This window comes from Pleurodeles waltl, chromosome 10, assembly GCF_031143425.1.
Source record: "Pleurodeles waltl isolate 20211129_DDA chromosome 10, aPleWal1.hap1.20221129, whole genome shotgun sequence".
Classification (NCBI taxonomy): Eukaryota; Metazoa; Chordata; class Amphibia; order Caudata; family Salamandridae; genus Pleurodeles; species Pleurodeles waltl.
In genome coordinates this window covers 406,255,098-406,281,289 of record NC_090449.1, presented here as the reverse complement: position 1 = coordinate 406,281,289, position 26,192 = coordinate 406,255,098, and the positions used below count along the sequence as shown (strand labels likewise).

Sequence of the window (26,192 nt, the reverse complement as noted above, 5' to 3'; positions counted from 1 at the left end):
GACTTAAGAGATCAGGCTAAACCAACTACTTTAATAACACCTGATTCAGAACCCATATGTCTAGTCTCCTGGAATGTGGCACGATTAAGACAAGTTAAAGGACCCTGATTGGCACAAATACATCAACAGGTTTCACCTCTGCCTTTTTAAAGAGACCTGGCTAGTGGACCCACCATGTAAGTTGGGATACAAAACATATCATATGAATGCAATTCCCTCGCCGAGTGGAAGACCCTCAGGGAAGTAGACCTTTGGTTAAAAAGTTCATTAAATGTTACAGTTACCGTGCACCCCATTGGTTCGTTTGACATCCTGGGAGTAAAATTAACTACATACAGTAAGGCTGCACTACACGTGTTTAATGTGTATTTAAGGCCGCAAAGGAGCAACCAGGAGTCAAGGATTGTGGAAATACTAGATAACACACTCAAAACCATAGTGCATAAAGACAGTTATTATAGGTTGTGATTTCAATTGTACGTATGAGTGTAGGAAAGTACCATCTTGCCTGGCATGTTACCCCCATATTTCACTGTATATATGTTGTTTTAGTGTATGTGTCACTGAGACCCTGCCAGCCAGGGCCCCAGTGCTCATAAGTGTGCCTTGTATGTGTTCCCTGTGTGATGACTAACTGTCTCACTGAGGCTCTGCTAACCAGAACCTCAGTGGTTATGCTCTCTCTGCTTTCCAAATTGTCACTAACAGGCTAGTGACCAATTTCACCAATTCACATTGGCATAGTGGAACACCCTTATAATTCCCTAGTATATGGTACTGAGGTACCCAGGGTATTGGGGTCCCAGGATATCCCTATGGGCTGCAGCATTTCTTTTGCCACCCATAGGGAGCTCTGACAATTCTTACACAGGCCTGCCACTGCAGCCTGAGTAAAATAACGTCCACGTTATTTCACAGCCATTTACCACTGCACTTAAGTAACTTATAAGTCACCTATATGTCTAACCTTCACCATGTCACACGTGCACTATGTATAGCGTCACAATGGTAACTCCGAACATGGCCATGTAACATGTGTAAGATCATGGAATTGTCACCCCAATGCCATTCTGGCATTGGGGAGACAATTCCATGATCCCAGAGTCTCTAGCCCAGACCCGGGTACTGCCAAACTACCTTTCCTGGGGTTTCACTGCAGCTGCTGGTACTGCCAACCCCTCAGACAGGTTTCTGCCATCCTGGGGTCCAGCCAGGACTGGCCCAGGAAGGCAGAACAAAGGATTTCATCAGAGAGAGGGTGTTACACCCTCTCCCTTTGGAAAAAGGTGTCAGGGCTGGGGAGGAGTAGCCTCCCCCAGCCTCTGGAAATACTTTGATGGGCACAGATGGTGCCCATCTCTACATAAGCCATTCTACACCGGTTCAGAGATCCCCCAGCCCTGTGTGGCGCAAAACTGGACAAAGGAAAGGGGAATGACCACTCCCCTGACCTGCACCTCCCAGGGGAGGTGCCCAGAGCTCCTCCAGCGTGCCCCAGACCTCTGCCATCTTGGATTCAGAGGTGTGCTGGCACACTGGACTGCTCTGAGTGGCCAGGGCCAGCAGGTGACGTCAGAGACTCCTTCTGATAGGCTCTCACCTGTGTTACTAGCCTATCCTCCTTCCTAGGTAGCCAAACCTCCTTTTCTGGCTATTTAGGGTCTCTGCTTTGGGGAATTCTTCGGATACTGAATGCAAGAGCTCATCAGAGTTCCTCTGCATCTCCCTTTTCACCTTCTGCCAAACGATCGACCGCTGACTGCTCTGGACGCCTGCAAAACCGCAACAAAGTAGCAAAGACGACTACTGCAACTTTGTATTGCTTCATCCTGCCGGCTTTCTCGACTGTTTCGTGGTGGTGCATGCTCTGGGGGGTAGCCTGCCTCCTTCTTGCACCAGGAGCTCTGAAGAAATCTCCAGTGGGTCGACGGAACCTTCCCCCTGCAACCGCAGGCAACAAAAGAATGAATCACCAGTCCTCTGGGTCCCCTCTCAGCACGACGAGCGTGGTCCCTGGAACTCAGCAACTCTGTCCAAGTGACTCGCACAGTCTAGTGACTCTTCAGTCCAAGTTTGGTGGAGGTAAGTCCTTGCCTCCCCACGCTAGACTGCATTGCTGGGTACCGCGTGATTTGCAGCTGCTCCGACTCCTGTGCACTCTTCCAGGATTTCCTTTGTGCACAGCCAAGCCTGGGTACCCGACATTCCAACCTGCAGTGCACAACCTTCTGAGTTGTCCTCCGGCGTCGTGGGACTCCCTTTTCTGACTTCGGGTGGACTCCGGTTTACTCCTCTTCCAAGTGCCTGTTCCGGTACTTCTGCGGGTGCTGCCTACTTCTGTGAGGGCTCCCTGACTTGCTGGGTGCCCCCCTCTGTTTTCTCATCCAAGTGGCGACATCCTGGTCCCTCCTGGGCCACAGCAGCATCCAAAAACCCTAACCGCGACCCTTGCAACTAGCAAGGCTTGTTTGCGGTCTTTCTGCATGGAAACACCTCTGCAAGCTTCTTCACGACGTGGGACATCCATCCTCCAAAGGGGAAGTTCCTAGTCCTCTTCGTTCTTGCAGAATACAAAGCTTCTTCCATCCGGTGGCAGCTTCCTTGCACACTCAGCTTGCATTTCCTGGGCATCTGCCCACTCTCGACACTGTCGCGACTCTTGGACTTGGTCCCCTCGTCTTACAGGTACTCAGGTCCGGAAATCCACTGTTGTTGCATTGCTGGTGTTGGTCTTCCTTGCAGAATCCCCCTATCACGACTTCTGTGCTCTCTGGGGGTCGTAGGTGCACTTTACACCTACCTTACAGGGTCTTGGGGTGGGCTATTTTTCTAACCCTCACTGTTTTCTTACAGTCCCAGCGACCCTCTACAAGCTCACATAGGTTGGGGGTCCATTCGTGGTTCGCATTCCACTTTTGGAGTATATGGTTTGTGTTGCCCCTATACCTATGTGCTCCTATTGTAATCTACTGTAACTTTACTTTGCTTGCATTACTTCCTTTTGCTATTACTGCATATTTTTGGTATTGTGTACATATATCTTGTGTATATTTGGCATCCCCATACTGAGGGTACTCACTGAGATACTTTTGGCATATTGTCATAAAAATAAAGTACCTTTATTTTTAGTATATCTGTGTATTGTGTTTTCTTATAATATTGTGCATATGACACCAGTGGTATAGTAGGAGCTTTGCATGTCTCCTAGTTCAGCCTAAGCTGCTCTTCTATAGCTACCTTCTATCAGCCTAAGCTGCCAGAAACACCTCTTCTACACTAATAAGGGATAACTGGACCTGGTACAGAGTGTAAGTACCCCTTGGTACCCACTACAAGCCAGGCCAGCCTCCTACAATGAGCCAATACCTGGCTTAGGTTCTGTTATGGAAGACGAGGACATGGTAAGAGCTATTCCACAATTAAGAGCAGATCCACTGGTACTGTGCACAGTTGCTGCTATGCAATTGGTACATTTTACATTAAAACATGGCCTGAGAGCATGTAATGGCAGAATGAACTCCGATAATGACAATCTACTTACTTTTAAAAGGGGTAATGTTCAATCTAGGATAGGTTACACAGCACAATCTCAAGGGTTAGGATAATGGCCTTTAAAATAGACACAAGAGAAGACAGCGACCATTTCCAGTTATGTTTAACGATGACAAGGAGCCTTCCAGAAATGCGACCATCTGGCAGGAACAGAGTATCCATACAACCGTTAATTGGCAAAAATTGCAGGGCAGTAAAATGGCCCGCCATTCTGAATAACCTAGAACCTTGACCAACATTTATAAAATATTTTCAGACGTAGTGAGTCCTTATGCTAATCGGAACTCATCTGATACCTCAGTACTGGAAGTCCATCTCTCCTTTGTCACTGCCTTTAGGCCGCATTTCACTAAGCCCGCAGTTTGCAAAGAAAAGCAACTGGCTGATAAGAGATTCTTTCTGTAATCCCTGGTACTCGAAGGAGTGTTTAAGTACCTAAGAAGTCACTACTTAAAGCCTTAAATAGTAGAATGTAATAGTCGTGCGAGAGGCCAGGGCTAACTATAAAACAAAGTTCTACATAGAGCTGAAAGTGATTAGGAAGAAAGGCAGTGGGACGACATGCTCGAAGCGGCGAAATGCAAGGATGCTTTTACACTGCGGAAGATAACTGCCCATGGAAGCAGAGATATACAAACTCGGACTGAGTATTATTTGGATCCCAACACTCTGTACCATCTCTTTATAGATCTGTACTCTGAGCCAACCGAGGATAGCCTAGAATTTCATGGTGGTTCTAGCAATTGTGCAGAGGCAGTCCTTAAAAAATCATTCAGCATAGATGAAATGCTGGAGGCCACAGATACTCTTAAACCAGGCAAAGCCCCCGCCCTGGATAAAATCCCAGGAGACCTATGTACACATGCTAAAGATGTATGGGCCCTATATATTTAATTAGTAATGCAGTGGCCTCGGGAACGCCGGTTCCCTGCACATGGAAAGGGGTGGAAATAATCCCAATCCACAAAAAAGTAAGTAATCAGGAACCAGGTAATTAAAGGCCAATTAGCCTTATAGATGTACTACAGAAAATATATGTTAGGTAGGTGCTAAGGAAACTGAGTGACTGGCTAGATAATAATAACATCCCATCAGTATATCAGGCAGAGTTTAGGACCTGTGTAAGTACAATAAACCAAGTCTTCAGGCTCCTATGTATCCTGTGTAAATATACCAAACTAAGGGGGGCATAGGCTCATCGCATTTATAGATCTTAGGGCTGCCTCTGACCTCGTCCCAAGAGGCCCTCTATGGGCTATGCTCAAGAGACAGGGTGTACCTGATGACCTCCTAATACAAATAATAAGACTGCACCAAAGACAACTATGCCCTAGTGCGATGGGGTATGCATGGTGAACTTCACGGAACCCATCCCCATCAAAGGGGGAGTAAGGCAGGGGTGCATACTTGCACCCACCCTGTTCTCACTCTAAATGAACAATATAGTTGACCATCTAAACAAATGCAGCCATTATTTCCCAAAGCTTTGTGGGGTACCAGTGCTACTTTTTGCAGATGATACCTTTTGGGAGTCACAGACATCTAGGGGCCTCCAACAGTTACTTGATTAGTTCAATACATATTGTGCTGCAAGGAGACTAGAAATAAACACCAGCAAAACAAAGTACATGGCTATTAAACCTCATAGGACTTTTATAATAAACCTTAAAATCCAAGAGCCAAAATTAGAGCATGTGTCCTATATTAGTTATTTTGGTGGAACACTAGACTCTAGGTTATCATGGTTTCCACATATGACTAAACCAAAGGGGTGTTTGCTCATAACTCAAGGGCCATTACTAGCAAATACCAAAGATCCAAATCTAAAATTGTTACTCCGGCCCTAGAGTTGTACAGACACAAAGCTCAAGCTGCAGCCTTAAATGGGGCTGAGCTTTAGGGAATAGGTGACTCAAAACAGCTTATACTAATTGAAAATAGGTTTTTGAGGGGTTTACTGGGGTTACCTATGTCAATACCATTAATACCTATGTATCAGGATTTAAATATCAGACAAATAGAGCATTTAGTAGCCCTGAGACCATTGCTTTATTGGATGAGATTGTGGACAGCCCGGGAACTGATCCACTGTTGAGTAACAGCCTTGAGGAATTAATGGACTTTGATAGCTCCCTAGCCTTCTACTGGCTTCGATATATCCAGACTTGGTTCAGTATCTTGGCCTAACTTATTAGATGGAACCCAATACATTGACACCAAACTCAAAGGTCCAATTCAAGCAAATATACTGGGAGAATGTTTAGAGGCTTTAAATCAAAACTCTAGACTAGGTAGGCTCACTCCACAATTTCTTACTGTCAAGCCAAACCCATGTTTTGAAGAGTTTCTCAATACAATTTAACCGAGCTGGGGAAAACATTATATTTAAAATTTTGTTATGATACTCTTCAAATAAGAGCTTTCACTTTGAAATGGAAGCCTGTAGGAGGCTGGCCTGGCTTATAGTGGGTACCTTGTGGTACTTACACCCTGTGCCAGATCCAATTATCCCTTATTAGTAAAATAGAGGTGTTTCTAGCTTAGGCTGATAGAAGGTAGCTATGGCAAAGCTTAGGCTGAACTAGGAGACATGCAAAGCTCCTACTATACCACTTATATCATATAGCACAATATCATAAGAAAACACAATACTCAGAGTTACTAAAAATAAAGGTACTTTATTTTTATGACGATATGCCACAAGTATCTCAGTGAGTACCCTCAGTTAGAAGGTAAGTAATATACACAAGTTATATGTACACAAACCCAAAACAGGTAAGTAAGAGTAAGAAAAGTAATGCAAACAGTGTAGAATTACAGTAGGATGCAATAGGCAAACATAGGTCTAGGGGCAACACAAACCATATACTCCAAAAGTGGAATGCGAATCATGAATGGAGCCTAGACCTATGGGAGCTTGTAGAGGGTCGCTGGGACTGTAAGAAAACAGTCAGGGTGTCCAAGATACCCCACCCCAAGACCCTGAAAAGCAGGAGTAAAGTACCCCTACTACCCCAAAAGGACACAATAGTCGTGATAGGGGGATTCCGCAAGGACTACAAACACCAGCAAAGCACTGAAGATGGATTCCTGGACCTGAGGACCTGCAAGGAAGGGGACTAAGTCCAAGAGTCGCAATAGTGTCCGGGGAGGCAGGAGCCCAGGAAACCCCGGATGAAGGTGCAAGAAGGCTGCCTCCGGCTGAAGAAGCTTAGGATTCTGCAACAACGAAGAGAGCTAGGAACTTCTCCTTTGGAAGGAAGATGTCCCACGGCGTGCTGAAGGTTGCAGAAGTATTTCCATGCAGAAATTCCGCAAACAAGACTTGCTAGCTGCAAGGGTCGTGGTAGAGGTTTTTGGGTGCTGCTGGAGACCAGGAAGGACCAGGATGTCGCCCTTGGAGGAGGAGACAGAGGGGGCGCTCAGCAACTCAGAGAGCCCCCACAAAAGCAGGCAGCACCCGCAGAAGTACCGGAGCAGGCACTTAGAAGATTTGTGAACCAGAGCTGGCTCAGAGTCACAAAGGAGGGTCCCACGACGTCAGAGTCCAACTCAGAGGATTGAGGACTGCAGGACGGAGTGCTAGGGACCCAGGCTAGGCTGTGCACGAAGGAATCCTTGGAGGAGTGCACAGAAGCCGGAGCAGCTGCAAATCACACAGTACACAGGTTTGCAGTCTAGCGTGGGGAGGCAAGGACTTACCTCCACCAAACTTGGACTGAAGGATCACTGGACTGTGGGAGTCACTTGGATAGAGTTCCTGTGCTCCAGGGACCACGCTCGTCAGGATGAGAGGGGACCCAGAGGACCGGTGATGCAGTCTTTTGGTGCCTGCGTTAGCAGGGGGAAGTTTCCGTCGACCCACAGGAGATTTCTTCTTGGCTTCCAGTGCAGGGTGAAGGCAGATGACCCCAAGAGCATGTACCACCAGGAAACAGTCGAGAAAGCCGGCAGGATTAGGCGCCACAATGTTGCTGGTAGTCGTCTTGCTACTTTGTTGCGGTTTTGCAGGCGTCCTGGAGCAGTCAGTGGTCGATCCTTGGCAGAAGTCGAAGAGGGAAGTGCATAGGAACTCTGGTGAGCTCTTGCATTTGTTATCTGAAGAATTCCCCAGAGGAGAGCCCCTAACTAGCTAGAAAAGGAGGTTTGGCTACCAAGAGAGGTAAAAGCCTATCAGACGGGGTCTCTGACATCACCTGCTGGCACTGGCCACTCAGAGCAGTCCAGTGTGCCCCCAACACCTCTGTTTCCAAGATGGCAGAGGTCTGGGACACACTGGAGGAGATCTGGGCACCTCCCCTGGGAGGTACTGGTCAGGGGAGTGGTCAATCCCCTTTCCTTTGTCCAGTTTCATACCAGAGCAGGGCTGGGGGATCCCTGAACCGGTGTAGAATGGCTTATGCAGAGATGGGCACCATCTGTGCCCATCAAAGCATTTCCAGAGGCTGGGGGAGGCTACTCCTCCCCAGCCCTTCACACCTATTTCAGAGGGAGAGGGTGTAACACCCTCTCTCAGAGAAAATCCTTTGTTCTGCCTTCCTTGGCTGGGGCTGCTCAGACCCCAGGAGGGCAGAATCCTGTCTGAGGGGTTGGCAGCAGCAGCAGCTGCAGTGGAAACCCCGGAAAGGCAGTTTGGCAGTATCCGGGTTCTGTGCTAGAGACCCGGGGGATCATGGAATTGTCCCCCCAATACCAGAATGGGGTGACAATGTTACATGGTCATGTTCGGTGTCACCATTGTGACGCTATACATAGGTAGTGACCTACGTATAGTGCACGCGTGTAATGGTGTCCCCGCACTCACAAAGTCCGGGGAATTGGCCCTGAACAATGTGGGGGCACCTTGGCCAGTGCCAGGGTGCCCACACACTAAGTAACTTGCCACCCAACCTTCACCCAGTGAAGGTTAGACATATAGGTGACTTATAAGTTACTTATGTGCAGTGAAAAATGGCTGTGAAATAACGTGGACGTTATTTCACTCATGCTGCAGTGGCAGGCTTGTGTAAGAATTGCCTGAGCTCCCTATGGGTGGCAAAATAAATGCTTCAGCCCATAGGGATCTCCTGGAACCCCAATACCCTGGGTACCTAGGTACCATATACAAGGGAATTATAAGGGTTTTCCAGTGTTCCAATGAGAATTGGTAAATGTAGTCACTAGCCTGCAGTGACAAATTTAGAAAGCAGAGAGAGCATAAACACTGAGGTTCTGGTTAGCAGAGCCTCAGTGATACTGTTAGGCACCACACAGGGAACACATACAGGGCACATACTATGAACACTGGGGTCCTGCCTAGCAGGATCCCAGTGACACAAGGGCTAAAACATACATACATACACTGAAAATGGGGGTAACATGCCAGGCAAGATGGCACTTTCCTACAAAGCAATATGAGAATACTAAAGTAGATGCTAATTGAGCTTTATGTACTTTAGGCAGCTTTGAAAATAATGCACAAATGTAGTTTTTTCCCACTGCGACCGGTAAACATAGGAGGAAGTGGATTCAAACTATCTTTAGAAATCTTGTGGTTAGGAAACATCTAGAAACCCCAAGAATTCTCACATATGAAACAATTCTAAATGGTTTGAGTAAATATCTACTTGCAGTTGGTTTTACATGTGGGAAGATGGGCCTGAGATTTTAAAATGATATGAATTCACTATTTATTAAATGTTGGGCTAACCAATTGTTGTTTTATTTGTATGGACTGATTTTAGTTGTATAAGAATTGAACACATATCTAATGTATTGTTTTTAGTTTATGTGATAGTGAATTGTGTATTTGCTTTTAATGGTTTTATAAACAAAATAAGCTATTTATTCAACTTGAGTCCCCTAATGCGTCTGAAACCTGGTTCTGCTGAGTGAGCAAAAATCAGGACCCTACAACATTGCAAAAGACGAGAAAAAAATATTTTTAAAAAGCCTTTGATGCTTGTATATTCTGGCACCACACTGAGACGTTTTGAATCTTGGGCAAAGCAACCAGGTGCCCAAGGCAGCACCTTTCACAGGGGCCTCTTGGTAAATTAATCAAGACAGCCCCACAGAAAGCCATTGGCATTGATTCACCAAAAAACTAGGGCTAGCGGAAGTAATATTATCCAAAGGTTTACCCACTGATTACATCAAAGCATGTGACATCCCATTATTTTTTTACCCTGATGAAGCGAGAGAAGATCTAGTCAGCGATGCCTCGATTCCTTACTCGCAAGTGAGGCTGTGCATTGTTTCTTCTCCGTTCGGGTAGGCAATATGTCTTTTTTCTCTCCCGCAGAAGAGCGATGCGTCGATTTCTGGACAGGCAACCTCGGGTCCGCGCAGGTTCACTGTGGTTTTGATGCCCAGCGATGATGCACGTGGAATTCCGGTGCAAGGTGAAGAGCCGCGCTGCGTGGGTGATGCGTCAATTTTGGCAGCCGCGAAGCAGGTGATGCGTCAATTTTTCTCCTGCGTGAATTTCTGTTTTTAATCCATCAGCTTCTCCTTTCAGGGGCCCAGGGACTGGATTAGGCACCACTTGGCAGGGTAGGAGTCTCAGCAAGAGAGTCCAAGTGCTGGCAGAGAGGGTCTTGATGGCCCTGAGACTTCATAACAGGAGGCAAGCTCAGTCCAATCCCTTGGAGACACTTCACAAGCAGGAAAACACAGCAATGTCCGGTCTTTGTCCTCTCTCAGGCAGAAGCAGCAGCTGCAGGCCAACCCAGCAAAACACACTCATAGGTAAAGGGGCAATACTCCTTCTTCAGCTTTTCTCCTTGGCAGAGGTACGTCTTGATCCAGAAATAATCTAAAAATCTAGGGTTTGGGGTCCACTACTTATACTCCTCTCTGCCTTTGAAGGAGGCAGACTTCAAAGGAAAGTCTCTATTGTTCACAAGATCCTGCCTTGCCCCAGACACACACCATGGGTTTGGAGACTGCATTTTGCGAGGAAAGGCACAGCTCATTCAGGTGTAAGTGTTGGCTCCTAGCTCTCCGCGCTAGCCAAGGAGACTCTTCAAGATGTGGAGACTACACCCCAGCTCCCTTTGTGTCACTGTCGAGGGAATTCACAACAGCCCAACAGTCAGTCTGACCCAGACGTGGATTCCACAAGCAGGCAGAGGCACAGAATGGTTAAGCAAGGAAATGCCCACTTACTAAAAGCGGCATTTTCAAACTGACAATCTAAAAACAACTTTACCAAAAGATGTATTTCTAAATTGTGAGTTCAGAAACCCCAAACCTCATATCTCGATCTATTCTTAATGGAAAACTGCACTTAAAAGATATGTAAAGGCATTCCCCATGTTAACCTATGAGAGAGATAGGCCTTGCAACAGGGGAAACCGAATTTGGCAGTATTTCACTGTCAGGACATGTAAAACACATCAGTACATGTCCCACCTTTAACATACTTAGTACCCTGCCCGTGGGGCTACCTAGGGCCAACTTAGGGGTGCCTTACATGTATAAAAATGGAAGGTTTAGGCCTGGCAAGTGGGTACACTTGCCAAGTCGAACTGGCAGTGTAAAACTGCACACACAGACACTGCAGTGGCAGGTCTGAGACATGTTTACAGGGCTACTAATGTGGGTGGCACAACCAGTGCTGCAGGCCCACTAGTAGCATTTGATTTACAGGCCCTGGGCCCCTCTAGGGCACTTTACTAGGGACTTACTAATAAATCAAATAGGCCAATCATGGATAATCCAATGTACACATATAATTTATACAGGGAACACTTACACTTTAGCACTGGTCATCAGTTTAAAGTGTCCAGAGCAAACAAAAACAGCAAAAACAGAGTCCATCACACAGAAACAACCTGGGAAGTAGAGGCAAAAAGTTAGGAGAGACCATGTCAATGATGCCAAGTCTAATATGTGTCCCCCCCAGCTGGAAAGTTGGGAGCAACTACCCAATCACATGGGACTTCTCATCACTAAGGTGGAAGAATCTGGACAGTCCATCAGCATTGGTGTGGATGGTGCCAGGGTGGTGTTCCACCGTAATGTGTATTCCCTGTAGGGAGTTGGACCACCTCAACAATTTTGGATTCTCACCCCTCATCTGCATTAACCATCTGAGGGGCCTGTGGTCTGTCTGTACTCGGAAGTAAGTCCCAAACAAGTAGGGTCTTAGGTTCTTCAGTGCCCAGACCACAACAAAAGCTTCACGCTCAATTGCACTCCACCTATGTTCCCTGGAAAGTAACCTTCTGCTAATGAAAGTTACAGGTTGATGTAGGCCCTCTTCATTAAGCTGTGAGAGCACTGCTCCAAGACCATGCTCTGAGGCGTCTTTTTGCACAACAAATTCCTTGGAATAGTCCGGTGCCTTCAGCACAGGTGCTGTGCACATGGCAGCCTTCAGGGCATCAATAGCTGTCTGGCTAGACTCAGTCCTGATCAAATTTCTGGGTTGCTTTTTGGAAGTTAACTCAGTCAAGGGAGCAACAATTGTGCCATACCCCTTGACAAACCTCCTATAGTATCCACTGAGACCTAAAAATGCTCTCACCTCAGTCTGGGTCTTGGGGTACTCCCAAGCCAGAATAGTTTCAATCTTTGGCTGTAGGGGTGCCACCTGGCCACTCCCCATTTGGTGTCCCAAGTACACCACAGAACCCTGCCCTATTTGGCACTTGCTTACCTTAATAGTGAGACCTGCCTTCTGCAGGGCCTCCAACACTTTGCAGAGGTGCTGCAAGTGTTCCTCCCACGTGGAACGAACACAGCAATGTCGTCCAGGTAGGCGGCATTGAAATCATTCAGTCCAACCAACACCTGGTTGACCAACCTCTGAAAGATGGCAGGGGCATTCTTAATCCCAAAGAGCATCAACCTAAACTGGTAGTGCCCTTCTGGTGTGGAGAATGCAGACCTCTCCTTAGCCCCATCAGTCAGGGTGATCTGACAGTACCCAGAGGTAAGATCAAATGTACTTAGGTACTTGGCAGCTCCCAACCAGTTGATGAGCTCATCAGCTCAGGAGATGGGGTGCGCGTCAGTCTTAGTGACCGCATTGAGTCGCCGGTAATCCACACAGAACCGGAGTTCTGGAGTGGCACCAGGAGCAGCAGGCTTGGAGGCCAAGACCACAGGACTGCTGGAAAACTCATTAAAGATGAAGTTCCTAAAATGTTAGCGTTGGGGGTTATTGTTAGCCCTCACCCTGTCAGTCACTCTATAAACTTTGGGCCATATTTATACTTTTTGACACACAACTGCACCAATGTAGTTGTGCGTAAATTTTTTTACCGCCGGCTAACACCAATCCAACGCACCATGCGGGCGCCTTATTTAAGGAATGACGTTAGCTGACGCTGCGGACTGGTCTGAGTAAAAAAAAATCGACTCACACCAGGCAGCTCCGGCGTAGGGGAAAATGGGGGTTGTGCATCAAAAAATGGTGCAAGTCAGGTCTGAGGCAAAAATCATGCCTCAAAACGGACTTGCGCCATTTTTTGATGCACAATCCCCATTGACATGACTCTTGTCTTAGCAAAGACAGGAGTCATGCCCCCTTGCCAAATGGCCATGCCCAGGGGACTTCTGTCCCCTGGGCATGGTCATCGGGCGTAGTGGCATGTAGGGGGGCCCAAATTAGGCCCCCATGCCACAAAAAAAAAATTAAGAAAATACTTACTTGAACCTACCTTTATTTACTTGGGATGGGTCCCCCCCATCCATGGGTGTCCTCCAGGGGTGGGCGAGGGTGGCAGAGGGTTTCCCTGGGGGCAGGGTAGGGCACCTCTGGGCTTCTTCCAAGCCCACAGATCCCTTAACGCCTGCCCTGACCCAGGCATTATAAAACGGCACACAACAGGCTGTGCGCTGTTTTTTAAGGCCCACCCCCTCCTGTGCGTCAAAATGATGCTGTGGTATAAATAAGGCGCATAGGCCTTAAAGTCATTTTTTTGGAAGGGAACGCCTACCTTACATATGATTAATGCAAGGCAGTTTCCCGCTTCCAAAAAATGACACACACGGGGGGATTTTGACATCCGCGGGCTCGGGCGTCAAAGTTTAAATATGGGGCAAGGTTTGTGGCGAATATGCGTCAAAATGTTTGATGCATATTCGGCGCAAACAGAGCATAAATATGCCCCTTTATGTTTAACAGGAGGACTGTCCGCAGGATCCACATCGTGTGTATACAAGTGTTTGACCCCTAGGGTGGGAGAACAGTGCGGTAAACTGACCCAATACCTGGCAACAGTCCCTCTGCTGCTCTGAGGTCAGGGAGGGGGAGAGGATCACTCCCTCCACAGACCCATCTTTTTCTCCAGTAGGCAGGGCAGGAGGTCAGGAAGAGGCTCACTCTCTGCCTCCACCCTGTCATCTGTTGCTAGGAGCATGGACAACTTAGTCCGCTCAAAGTGTGGCTTGAGCCGGTTCACATGCAGGACCCGCAAGGGGTTCCTGGGAGTCTGCAAGTCCACCAGGTAGGTGACTTCACGCTTGTGCTCCACCACCTCAAATGGCCCAGTCCATTTGTCCTGAAGCGCCCTAGGCTTCACTAACGCCATCACCCACACTTTCTGACCAGGTTGAAACTCGACCAGAGTGGCATTCTGGTCCTACCAGCATTTCATGTCTTCCCAGCTTGCTTCCAGGTTCTCTTGCACAAGACTCCTGATGCGGGCAGTCTGGTTTCTCAGCACCAGCATGTAACTGAATACATCCTGGGGGGTTTTACTAGGGGCTTTCTCCAAAGCATCCTTTACCAGACTCCAAGGTCCCCTCACAGGAAGGCCATACAATAGGTCAAAAGGATTAAAGCAAAGTCCTTTTTGAGGCACCTCCCTGTAAGCGAACAGAACGCATGGCAAGAGGACGTCACACTTCCCAGCAAGGGCTCCGACATGCCCATTATCATGCCCTTCAAGGTGCGGTTGAATCTCTCAACCAGACAATTGCTTTGGGGGTGGTAAGGTGTGGTGAACTTGTACGTTACCCCACACAACTTCGACAGAGACTTCATATAAGTTGATATGAAGTTGGTACCCCTGTCCGACACCGCCTCTTTGGGGAACCGCATGCAGGTAAAATCCTCCATCAATGCATGGCCCACCATAGGGGCAGTGATCGATTTCAAAGGAATGGCTTCCGGGTACCGGGTGGCATGGTCCACCAAGACCAGGATAAACCTGTTGCCTATGGCTGTCTTGGGATCCAGAGGCCCCACAATGTCAATACCAACCCTTTCAAAGGGGGTACTGATCACAGGGAAAGGATGTAGGGGGGCCTTGCATTTCCCCCACTCTTGCCACCTGCCTGACAAGTTGGGCAAGACTTACAATGAGCATCTAAGTGCATATGCATTAGGGGCTAGTAAAAGTGGGTAACAAGCCGTTCAAAGGGCTTGTTCTGCCCCAAATGTCCAGCTAAAGGCACACCATGAGCCAGACCCAGTAGGAAGGCTCTGAAGTGCTGGGGTACCACCAGCACACGGGCTGACCCAGCCTCAGGAACCTTAGGCTCGCTATATAGGAGGCCATCCTCCCAGTAAATCAAATGTGATCCAGGCGCCTTGCCAGACGCCTGGTCTGCAGCCTGCCGCCGCAAACCCTTCAGAGTAGGGCATGTTTTCTGTGCCTCACAGAATGCTTCCCTTGTGGGCCCCCTTCCTTCTGCCACTGTGACAACTCAGGGACCTCGCCCAGTTAAGCCACCTGTTCCCCTGTAGGCTCTAGGGCCTCTCCCTCAGGTTCAGCCTCCTCCTGGACCGTGGGAACATCTGGGGCCGGTTTCCCACGTCCCTTGCCCTTCCTTGTTCTGGCAGACACCTGAGCCACTCTTTTAGGCTCCAGGGTATCATTATTACCCTGATGGGCTGCCATAGACCGGTTAAGCACACACACCCACCCAGGCAGACTGAACATCTTCAAGTGTGACCTGCATTCCACCTCCTGCCAAATGGAATCCTCCAGGTCATTGCCAAGCAAACAATCCACAGGCATGGTTGGACTCACAGCTACCTTCAAGGAACCTGAGACGACCCCCCCATACAAAGGGAACCTGTGCCACTCTGCACAGGCGCTCTGAGTTGTCCACTGCAACTACTTGGTGAAGTACACGGGAATCTATCTGCTCTTCAGACATCAGGTGACTCCTCACTGTAGTCACACTGACTCCTGTGTCTCTCAGAGCTTTCACCCTCTGTCCATTGATGGTCACCCACCGCCTGTACTTGTTAGTGTTATCAGGCACGAGGATCCTCTGGACTATCTTACTGTCCCCTAGTAAGACAAGGGTCATCTCAGCTGGCTCCCACCCACCAGGAAACAACTCCTCCACAAGCGCTACACTGGCCAAACCCTGGGACTGAGCACCAGTGGGTGCCAGTGTCCACTTTGGACATTTGGGGTCCACCCTCATGTGACCATTCTGATCACAGGCAAAGCACTTGCGGGGACCCTTCTCTGCAGGTTTCCCTTTAGAGACCCATGGTTTCTTTTCTACTGGAGGCTGGGATTCTTAGCCCTGGGAACTAGGTTGGGGCCCTTTAGAGAACTCCCACTGTTTACCCTTACCCCCCCACTTCTTCTGATGGGGACCCTGCCCACCCTTGGCATGGTCTCCCCATACCTTTGGTCCCTGGGGTTCTCCCAAAGGTCTGCTTCCTGCGCAAGCTTCCTGAGTTCAGTCAGCTTGCTGTCAATTAGGTGCTGGCGCAGCTCTGGAAAACATAAACTGTACAAGTGCTCCCACGCAATCAAATTGTAAAGCCCCTCATACGTTGTTACCTTAATGCCCTTCACCCAACCATCCAGTGACCTGCAAAAAGAATCAACACATTCAAACCATGTTTGGGATTCCTTCTTCTTAAAGGACCTAAACTTGTCCTTATACTGATTAGGGGTGAGACCATACCTTGTGATCAGGGCATCCCTCATGATAGGGTAAGTGTGCTCCTGGGGATCCCCTAAGGATGTCAGAGTATTGTAGGAGGCTGGCTTGGTTTGGAGTGAGTACCTTGGGTACTTACACCTTAGATCAGGTCCAGTTATCCCTTACCAGTGAAATGTAGTAGTGTTCTAGCAGCTTAGGCTGATAGAGGTAGCTATAGCAGAGCAGCTTAGGCTGAACTAGGAGACATGCAAAGCTCATGCAATACCACTTATAGTTACACAGTACTTGTACACAAGTAAAGAAAATACTCAGTGTTACCAAAAATAAAGGTATTTATTTGGATAACTCAGTACCAAAAATATCTTAGAGGCAATACTTTTTCTGGAGGTAAGTATTATACACAATATACACACTAGACACCAAAATTAGACAAGTAATTAGTCATAGGATAGTGCAAACAATAGGAAATGCTATAGAATGCAATAGGAGAAAATAGGTCTAGGGGCAACACAAACCATATACTAAGAAAGTACAATGCGAATCATGAATTCCCCCCTAGACAAGTGTAGTGTGTGCAGAAGCGCTGGGAGAGTAAGAATACAGTAAGGTAAGAAAATTACCCCACCCCAGAGCCCAGAAAAGCAGGAGTAAAGTACTGCAAGTTTCCTTAGGACACACTACACCTCTTGATTGGGATTTTGCAGTAACCACCCAAGTCTACAAACAACAACTGCTGGATTCCAGGACCTGAAGACCTGCAAAAGAAGGGGACCAAGTCCAGAAGTCGAAAGAATTTCCAGGAAGGGCAGGCTCCCCTGCCAACCCAGAAGAGTGTGCAAAAGAAGAGTCCCTGGTTGGACGAAGACTGCAGGAATGCAACCTAGGAAGATGCCAGCGGGCTCCTGCATGATGCAAAGGATGTCACACGTGAAGATGGTTGCAGACATGATTTTGTGTTGGAAGTCGCCAACAAGCCTTGGGCTTTGAGCAGCTTTATGATTGGCAGAGTGCAGGCTGGAAGCCTGTGCCTGGAGTGCGACGGTGGAGACGCAAAGCAGCGCGGCGACGAGGTAAGTACATTTTTTTTTTTTTTTATATATATACATTTGTTTGGCCTCTCTCCACCCTGCCCACATGCCAAGTCGCCAGCTGTCATGGACTCCCATGTATCATAGATGGTATTCCAAACAACTTGAAGAGAGTCTGTTTTAAAAGTGACCCACAGAGTAAACATTTGCAAGACTTTCTAGATGCTTTTGATTTTAATGATTGTGCGAGGGTGCTTCCATGTAATTCAGTCTTGTCCAAGATGGAAGTAATCTCTGTCACTCAGCCTGCGCTTTGCCTCCCACCCACGTCCACCTTCTCTCTTGGCAAACTCTGCAGCGCACAGTGATGCTGAAATGTAATGGTTTATTAACAGTTACTGTGTTCTGCTTTTGATGAACCTTCCCTTGTTCCTCTATGATTTGCATGATTCACAAGGCTTTTCAATTGAGTCACTGTGTCATATTCATTCACATAACGTGTTGTTGTTAATGTATCTAGTTATGTTCCAGCATCTCCCGACGACATTAACCTACAAGTGCTAAATAATTATTCATGTAGTGGGTTAATGCTTGGGCATTAGGGTAATGTGATGTTTATTTCTCATGTTCTGTGATTTGCTGATGAAATTATACTTTTGCTCACAACACAGCAGGACTGAGGATTCTGTAATGTAATATGAAAATCTAATGTATAAAAACCCTTGATTCTGGGGGTCTGACAGAAGACTTTCCTATTCTACTAGGATGCTGTCATTCCTGATTTTGCTGCCCATTTTTGACATGTATGATAATTACGTATTCTGTATAACTCCACATTTGATTGCCTTCATAGCGGTGACTCTAACATTTATTTTTGAATTCTTTAAAAATACCCTTTAACTTTTCATTGATCTAGAACTCAGTTATGGAGTGGGTCCACTTGATCAATCTTAGTAACTAATGAACTGTATTTCTGATTTTTGGTGTGCTGGGAGGTGCCTTAATTGCAGGAATACATTTCCTCATGAAACAGAGGTGTAACACTGTCTCCGATACAGTGAAATGTGGGAAATCTGAATACATTGTTCTTTGCATCTATCATTGCTTGCAATGTCTTGAAATTTGTGTTTTAAAGGTGTTTTAACCAAAATATAACATTTTTGACTGAGTTATCTTCATCACATATAACTCAGGATTATATGAGGGATGTGCTGGACCTACAGTCAGTTCAAGCCCTCTTTAGAATCTGGAACTCTTTTCCTGACTGTTGGTCATCAGTATAAAAGAAGCCTGCACATGGGGAATGACTTCTTTGCAACATTAGTTGCAAAGATTATCCCTGCTGAACCAGCTACTTCCATTAGTATTCTAGATTATCTATTTTCTAGTTTGAGAAAGAACTTGGATTATTTTGCTACTCACAGTCTGGAAGGTTACATCCAGGATCTACGGCTTTGATTTTGATGACACCATTGCCAGCATGTACTCCAGTATTTTCAGGCAAATGGAAGAGATACTACTTCGCACACTGAGATTCAGGCAAGGGATTAATATATTGCTGTGAGAGGCTAAAAGTGTCCACTCTGATTTTCAATTCCTGCCATGCTGTGACTGTTTTGTGTCCCTTCCCCAGGAGACAGTGGTTCTAGTCCTCTTAGCCTTGATATCAGGGCTGATATGAACTGGGAGTCCTTTCTTACTGTGTAGTAAGTGCCCTTTTACTGCTGAGTGTTGGCCCAACATGGTCAAGCTGCCTTTATAGTAACAGTGACGCACCTGATAAACCCACTGCTGACCTTTCCTCCTCATTTCAATTACAACCAGGACGATCAACCAACATTGTCTTCCAAATAATTTGCTGCCTACTGCCACTGCTAGCACTTCAGACTTCTACCTCAAGTGCCAGCCTACTGTTGGTACAGCTATTTTAGCTAGTGCCTGTAGTGCTAATCTGCTTTTCGTTGACAGTGTGGGGTATCTTTTAGAGCCTCCCGAACCCAGTCACTTTTTGGCTAGAGATTTTAAAGTAGTGGGAATTAATGTTTGTTGCAAACTGCAGCGAGTGAGCAAGATCAGCTGTCTCACAAGAGGGCTAGGTTTGGAGATGTTACTCCCCCGAGAAAAAAATTAAAACCAAAAGTTAAAAAATCATTTTTCGTCATATTGTTGCACGCAAACTAAGTTGGTGTTGATTAAACCCAGACACAAACTGAGCTAATTTAAATTATTTAGTGGTCTATACTGCCCTCTCAGTTTTCTCCACAGGATAGACCCTGAATGACCTGCAAACTGTATTAGATGTGAGAGTGCCTCTGGGAACTTCTTTCATCTAGCATGGACCTGCTCATTGGTGATGGCTCTCTGGGGGGAGGTTGCAAGAATTATTGGAGAGCTAGCTAGTGGGGAGTTCCATGGACTGTTCTTCGAAATTACTGTTGTATGGTTATGTTAAACCTGTCCCCCAAATGGCCAGACTTTTGGTTACAGTACTTATCGTTAAACATTGCCTGCTGCAAGTCTGGATGAGGGGGCCGCTACCAAAGCTTCAAGACTGGCTGCGAGATGCGGCCACTTGCGAGATTATGGCCTCTAGCCTTGCTTTAACGCAGCCTTTTCAAACTAGACCCCAAGACATTTGGGGCCTCTCAGGAACTACTTGAATACGCAACAAAATGGAAGCAAACAGACACAGGACTTGCTTAAGAGTTCGACAGATGGATTACTCCGTCACAAAAGTGACGGATATCTCCTGCACTGTATTACAAGTTCCAGTGGCTATAGTACACTTGCAATATAGCAGACGGGATATCTGTTATGTTTGTGACGGAAAAACCCATAAGCCAAGCTGTAAATCAGGCCCTAAGTAACGAAATGGGAGTTTCTAGATGAAAACGGGAGAGGAATGAATAAAGCTCAGATTGACAATGCCTGAAGAAGCCAATGGAGCTGACACAAGGAGATATAGTAGGCTTGTTGTAACAACAGAAACTCTATATATTGTTGATTGCTTGAAGTGCTATTTTGAACAACTCAATATAGACTTTCTCGCCGCACAATGATAAAAATTGCTGGTAGATAAGTTGCATGTTTGTTCCAGATAAGAACTCTGGGTGGGTACCTGTGCTCTGTACGAGTTGGCCAGGTTGCCTATATGTCGTCTTTGCATTAAAAAAATCTAAAGTTTAAAAAAACTAAGCCTGACCGTCGCTGGGATTCCTGCAGGTTTTCCCTCCTATTATATTTTATCAAAATGGCAGCAAAATGGTGTGTTTTTCAGCACAATTTGCCTAAAAATGTCTTAGGACTGAGGATGCCCCAAATATGCTAAGAATGACGATTAATATGCATGAGCGAGCATTTTGCTAGAGATGGAATGTGGCCACTATCAACAAACACACACTCAAATGTGTGTGCACACTGCACTGGTGCCTTTATTCAACTTACTTTCTTCTGGGAGCTGCACGTGTGCTGCTCTTAGACCGAGATCCCCAACCTCTGAGAATAAAATGCTACTCTCTTCGTGAACTGCCTGATACCCCCTACCAGCTACCAAGCAGGTAGTATGGTGTCTACACAAGTAAAGGTGTTCCGGTGATCATTTCTACCACATGCAATCTTGAGATTTGATGCATGGGTCAGATAAACCAGCTTCAGAGATCTCGGAAAGGACCTGTGTTCATTTCTTAGCGCGGATGAAACAGTTGTAAACCAGGACTCCCTTTTGTGCTACTTGCGCTGAATTAAGTCCTGGTGCCCCATAACTAATGCCAGTCATGAATAGCAGCAGCACCAGGCTTAAATAAAGCACTGTCACATTGTGTTCACTGTCTTGCAGGCTATTTCTTGGGAAATAACATCTTAGTCTCTCCAAGTCTGCTTTCTAAGAGTTTTATTTACTGATCAGACGTCTAACTCATCACCTCCGCTCATTAGAGCTGGCAGTCTTTTACTAGCCTCATCCTGCCTGACCGCTCTGCTCTTTGAGACATCCTTCATCCAGCTAGGGCCAGCTTTAGAGGTTTGCGATCAGTGCGGCCACACTGGGCCTGACCTGGAGGGGGGCACTGACCTCAATGGGGGCGGGTACTGTGGTTAGCAATAACTTACGATTTAAAAGCACTGATGCAGAGTTCCTTGCGCGTCCAGCTTTCAGGCAGCAATAAACTGTCAAGATAACTCTTGTGATGAATGTTCCTGTTCCAGAGAGAGAAAGAGAGGCAGTTTTGACTCGCCATAAAGTAGTGCAGAGGGTTAATAAGAGCAGATCTGAATTTTATGGGGATAGATGAGCGGATTAGTAAAGCCAGCCTTTACCATAGCTTTAAAACAAATGAAATATATGCAAGAGAGGGGCTATGGAGAGTTGAGGGGCACTTTTGCTGGGTGATAGTGAAGGAATTCGAGGAGGAGGTTGTGCGGGAGTTGCCAAAAAAGTTTGTCACACCAGGCGCCACCAGCACTAAAGCTGGGCCTGCATCCAGCAGTACTGTAGCATTCAACTCATTTGGTATCACAAACACAACATTAAACTGATTCTCTACCTCCCTCCATTTTTCATCCCTGTACACCCTCTACCCATTGCTATTTGTGTGCCTCTTGCAATCCTTGTGCCTCCCTTATCATGAATGCACCCTCAACCCTTCTGCATCTTGTCATGCATGGTTCTTAGCTCGCCATCCTGTACCACTTGCCATCACAGACTGATTTTAGTACGTATTTCTGTTTGGTGTACGTCTTGCATGTATATTGTAGAGTGACAGTTCTACTGCATCCGAGGAAAGGTGCTACCGCTGCTCTTTCCCCTGACTCTAGTAGCCATTACAAAAATTGTGACTGTGAATTGGTGCAGCGTTACTGGCTGCTGTCAGAGTGCCCCAAGCATCTTGCTCCATTTTTGTTTAATTCTTTTGCTCCTTACCCCTGTGTTATACCATTTATTCTAGGGGCATGCTCACACTCCAGCTCCATGATCTTAATTTTAAATGATTATTTTAATTATATACACCAGGGATAATTTCTAGTTTTTTAAGATTATGTAGGAACAAAGAAAGGCCTTGCACTTTTTACTTTTTTGTAAAGCATTTTGTTTTCCTCTAGTGTTCCCAACTTCTTCAGTTTCACAAGATGTGCTGCACATTATTCTCACTGCTCAATCAGCAAAACACTGGAATGTGCTTGACAGGGCTGTATCCCGTTACATAGAAGAGTGAGACTCTAGTCCTTTCACCATGCTCTGGAAAGGCTGACTATTGGTGGCAATAGATCTGAAATGCAGGGACCCGTGACATTACCTGCACACCTGGGAGAGGTTCTTTTCGACTCCTTTGCTAAAATATGTTCAGCTCCATATAATTAGTAATTATTATCTTCGACCCCCCCCACCCTATTCCCCTCTCCCCTGGAGTGTGTGCTTTGTGGCTGTAATTAAGTGTGGTATGCATGTGCTGTGTGGCTGTAATTAAGTGTGGTATGCATGGAGATGGTGTGCAGTGAAATGAGTAGGATAAGGTGGAGATTCCTGATGTTAGGGCTGAAGACATTCAAACTTCCTAGATTGCATGATCATTTTATTATGTATGCTCCTAGGACTATTTTTAGTGAACTTTTGCTAACCAATTTGGATTGTGATTTGACTAAACTACTAATAACGCCTTTATGGTTTGGACATCATTCTCTCTGTCATTTCTGTGAAGCCACATTGGTTCCACTGTACTTAAAATGTACTGGTGATACTACCTCCCTTCTTACACTCCTTTCTTACGCATCAAAGGTCCGTGCAACCGGTGGAGAGCCCTTTTTGGTAATTTTACTAAGCAATTAAGATACACAGATCTCTGCTCCATCAGCTGGTAGAAAACAAGGATGGTTTGTCACTGCAGTTGTTAAGGAAAATATAAAATGTGAGGAAATCTCACCATCACAGACATGAGCAGAGGACATTGTAGAACTGTACGTAATTAGAGAACAGTACAAACCTAAGTTTCACAAGGACACAGAGCAGGTGGAAGTTCAGAGGAAAACCATAACACAAGATCAGCAGGTTTATTTAAACAGGAAAACATAATTTACAAGCTAGGAAGAAATGAAGGCCACAGCTCCCACCAATGGTAGAAAATATGTGGTCAAAAGGTAGTTTTAGTTAGCAGTACAAGAAGTCAGATAAGAAATCCTGAGAACAGTGAAATGGAACACTCACACACCCGGGGAGGAAAGGTTAATGCACGGTCAGTTTCAAAGTTCTGTCAGGATCACAAGATAAGGGGAACCGAGAGGGGAAGGACACAAGTTCAAGGATGTAGGTGGTGCAGAATTTACGTGAAAATATATCAGCAACTTTCCTTGTTCAGTGACTTGTTCATTGCTTTTTTAAGATAACATGCATGAAGTCATTGTAGTTTTTGAGCATATAAGGGGCTGCCTGCAAGCAGCACTTTGAGATCAGCTTTAGCTCCACGGGGTTGACTCTAACTTTTTGGCCGTTTTGTGATTAAACATATAGGGGGTCATTCTGACCCTGGCGGTAATTACCGCCAGGGCGGAGGTCGGCGGTAGCACCGCCAACAGGCTGGCGGTGCACCGCCGGGCATTCTGACCGCGGCGGTACAGCCGCGGCCAGAAGCGGAAAGCCGGCGGTGTACCGCCGACTTTCCGCTGCCCATGGGAATCCGCCATCCTGTTCCTGGCGGTTCGCCCGCCGGTAACAGGATGGCGGTATGGGGTGCCGTGGAGCCCCTGGGGGCCCCTGCAGTGCCCATGCCAATGGCATGGGCACTGCAGGGGCCCCCGTAAGAGGGCCCCACAAAGAATTTCAGTGTCTGCTTTGCAGACACTGAAATTCGTGACGGGTGCAACTGCACCCATCGCACCTTCCCACTCTGCCGGCTCCATTCTGAGCCGGCGTCCTCGTGGGAAGGGTGTTTCCCGCTGGGCTGGCGGGAGGACTTTCGGCGGTCGCCCGCCAGCCCAGTGGGAAACCCAGAATGACCGCCGCGGTCTTTTGACCGCGGTACGATCTTCTGGCGGTTCCCGCTTGGCGGGCGGCTACCGCCGCCCGCCAAGCTTAGAATCACCCTCATATTGTATTGCCAACAGAATTGTGTCTTTGTTCTCAGTCAACAAAGTGTAGGGAGCTAGAAGACTAGAAATGGTCTAGAGCTTGCTCAGGTCCTTGCCCTTAAAATCCATGGCCCAATTTTGAAGATAAGTGGTGTTTCAGAGGTTTTGAAGGTGGTCACAGTGGCTGAGGTGTGAGTATAAACAGGGTTGACCGTCATAATGTCAAGCTTGTGCTACTGTGTTGGTATTGTGTGTTTTGTGTTGTAGCATTGTCCTTGGCTTAAGTGTGTAAATGCATGAGAGCTTAATGTTGGGCAGTTGAAATTGTTATCAGACTCATCAAAGTCCTAGACCCTAGGATACATAAGAAGTACATTGTTGTTTAACTTGTCTGCTAAGGCTTGTAGTAACACTTCGTGAAGTACTATGAACTGCACGATTAAGATAGGGAATTGTAACTGATTGTTGTTTTTGTACAAATAGTGATTGGTGTTGATGTATCCTGTTGTACAGTGGAAAAACTGCATTAGTCGGGGTGATTTCCCACAAGCCGAGATTTCACGTGTGTGTGCTAATGCTGGAAAGCGTTATTACTCTCTATTTCCTTGAGTGACTGGTTACTTTAAACATCTTTAGTGAAGCAGACAAGAGTTATTTGTTAAGTGTACTTGCTTTGGCAAAAGTTCGCTTGTACAAAGAAATTGCAAAGGGCAGCCGCTGTAAGGTACTGTACCCACGTCATTAGGTGCTGCAATGGTATTGGTTGGTTGGTGTTAGAAATTGAGGCCCATATTTAACAGAAAATGACGGAGCGCAATGCTGTGCCAAAATTGGTAGCACCTCGCTCCATCATTTTCAAACACAGGGATGCACCATATTTAATTGAATATGGCACACCCCTGTGCTGGCGCTAAATTGAGCTGCCTAGCGCCAACGCAAGCATCCTTGCACCATTGTGCGAGGATGTCTGCATTGAGGGGTTTGGATGTTTATGTGTGGGAAGGTGTCCCTTCCTGTGCATAAACAATTACTAATGGCGATTTGGCAATTCTGTGTGTGCTGCAGAATGGAGCACACACAGAAGTGCCAAGGCGTAATTTTGAAATGATTGTTGATTTGCGGGAATGGACACCTTCCCGCACATAAACAATCATGTCTGTCATTTTGTTCTTTCTATGCATGCTGCAGAATGCAGCACACATATAAAAAGCAAAAAACGAGGAGGAATAAAAGTATTCCTCCTTGTTGTGCCTTGCTAAAGCCACCCCTGGGGTGGCGTTAGATTTTGGCGCTGCCTCAGGTTTACGAAAACTCATAAATCTGAGGCAGCATCAAAATGCAATGGGTGTTGCTGTGGCCAACATCCATTGCACACCCCTTACACGCAAAAGGCTTTGTGTGAAGGGGCCGTATTTACAAGGTGGTGTAAAGCCACAAAAAGTGGCTTAATGGCACCTTGTAAATACGGCGCAGGGCATTGTGCCACCGGAGCGTCACGAAAAGTGATGCTCCGGTGGCGCTAGGGGTTCATAAAGATGCCCCAGAGTCTCTAGTTGGCAGAGGTATGCACCCTGTCCAAGTAGGGACCACAACCCTAGCCAGGGTAAGTCACAACACAACCTAAATTATCCTATGCTCACCCTCCAGTAGCTTGACACAGTGCAGACAGGCTTAACTTAAAAGGCAATGTGTAAAGTATTTTTGCAA

At 46.7% G+C, this 26,192-nt stretch overlaps 1 protein-coding gene across 3 annotated transcripts in view; it reads right to left on the bottom strand.

Moving 5' to 3' along the window:
- The window catches only part of LOC138261570 (cyclin-dependent kinase-like 4), a 1,634,859-nt gene that overhangs the window by 8,708 nt on the left and 1,599,959 nt on the right, over positions 1-26,192 (bottom strand). The window contains exon 10 of one of the 3 annotated variants that reach the window (XM_069210649.1): positions 21,543-21,623. The exons of the other annotated variants lie outside the window; for them this stretch is intronic. Within the exon in view, the coding sequence (XP_069066750.1) occupies positions 21,597-21,623 (27 nt within the window). The 3' untranslated portion in view covers positions 21,543-21,596. Of the gene's footprint in view, positions 1-21,542; positions 21,624-26,192 lie in introns of those variants that run through there. 3 annotated transcript variants of the gene reach the window in all.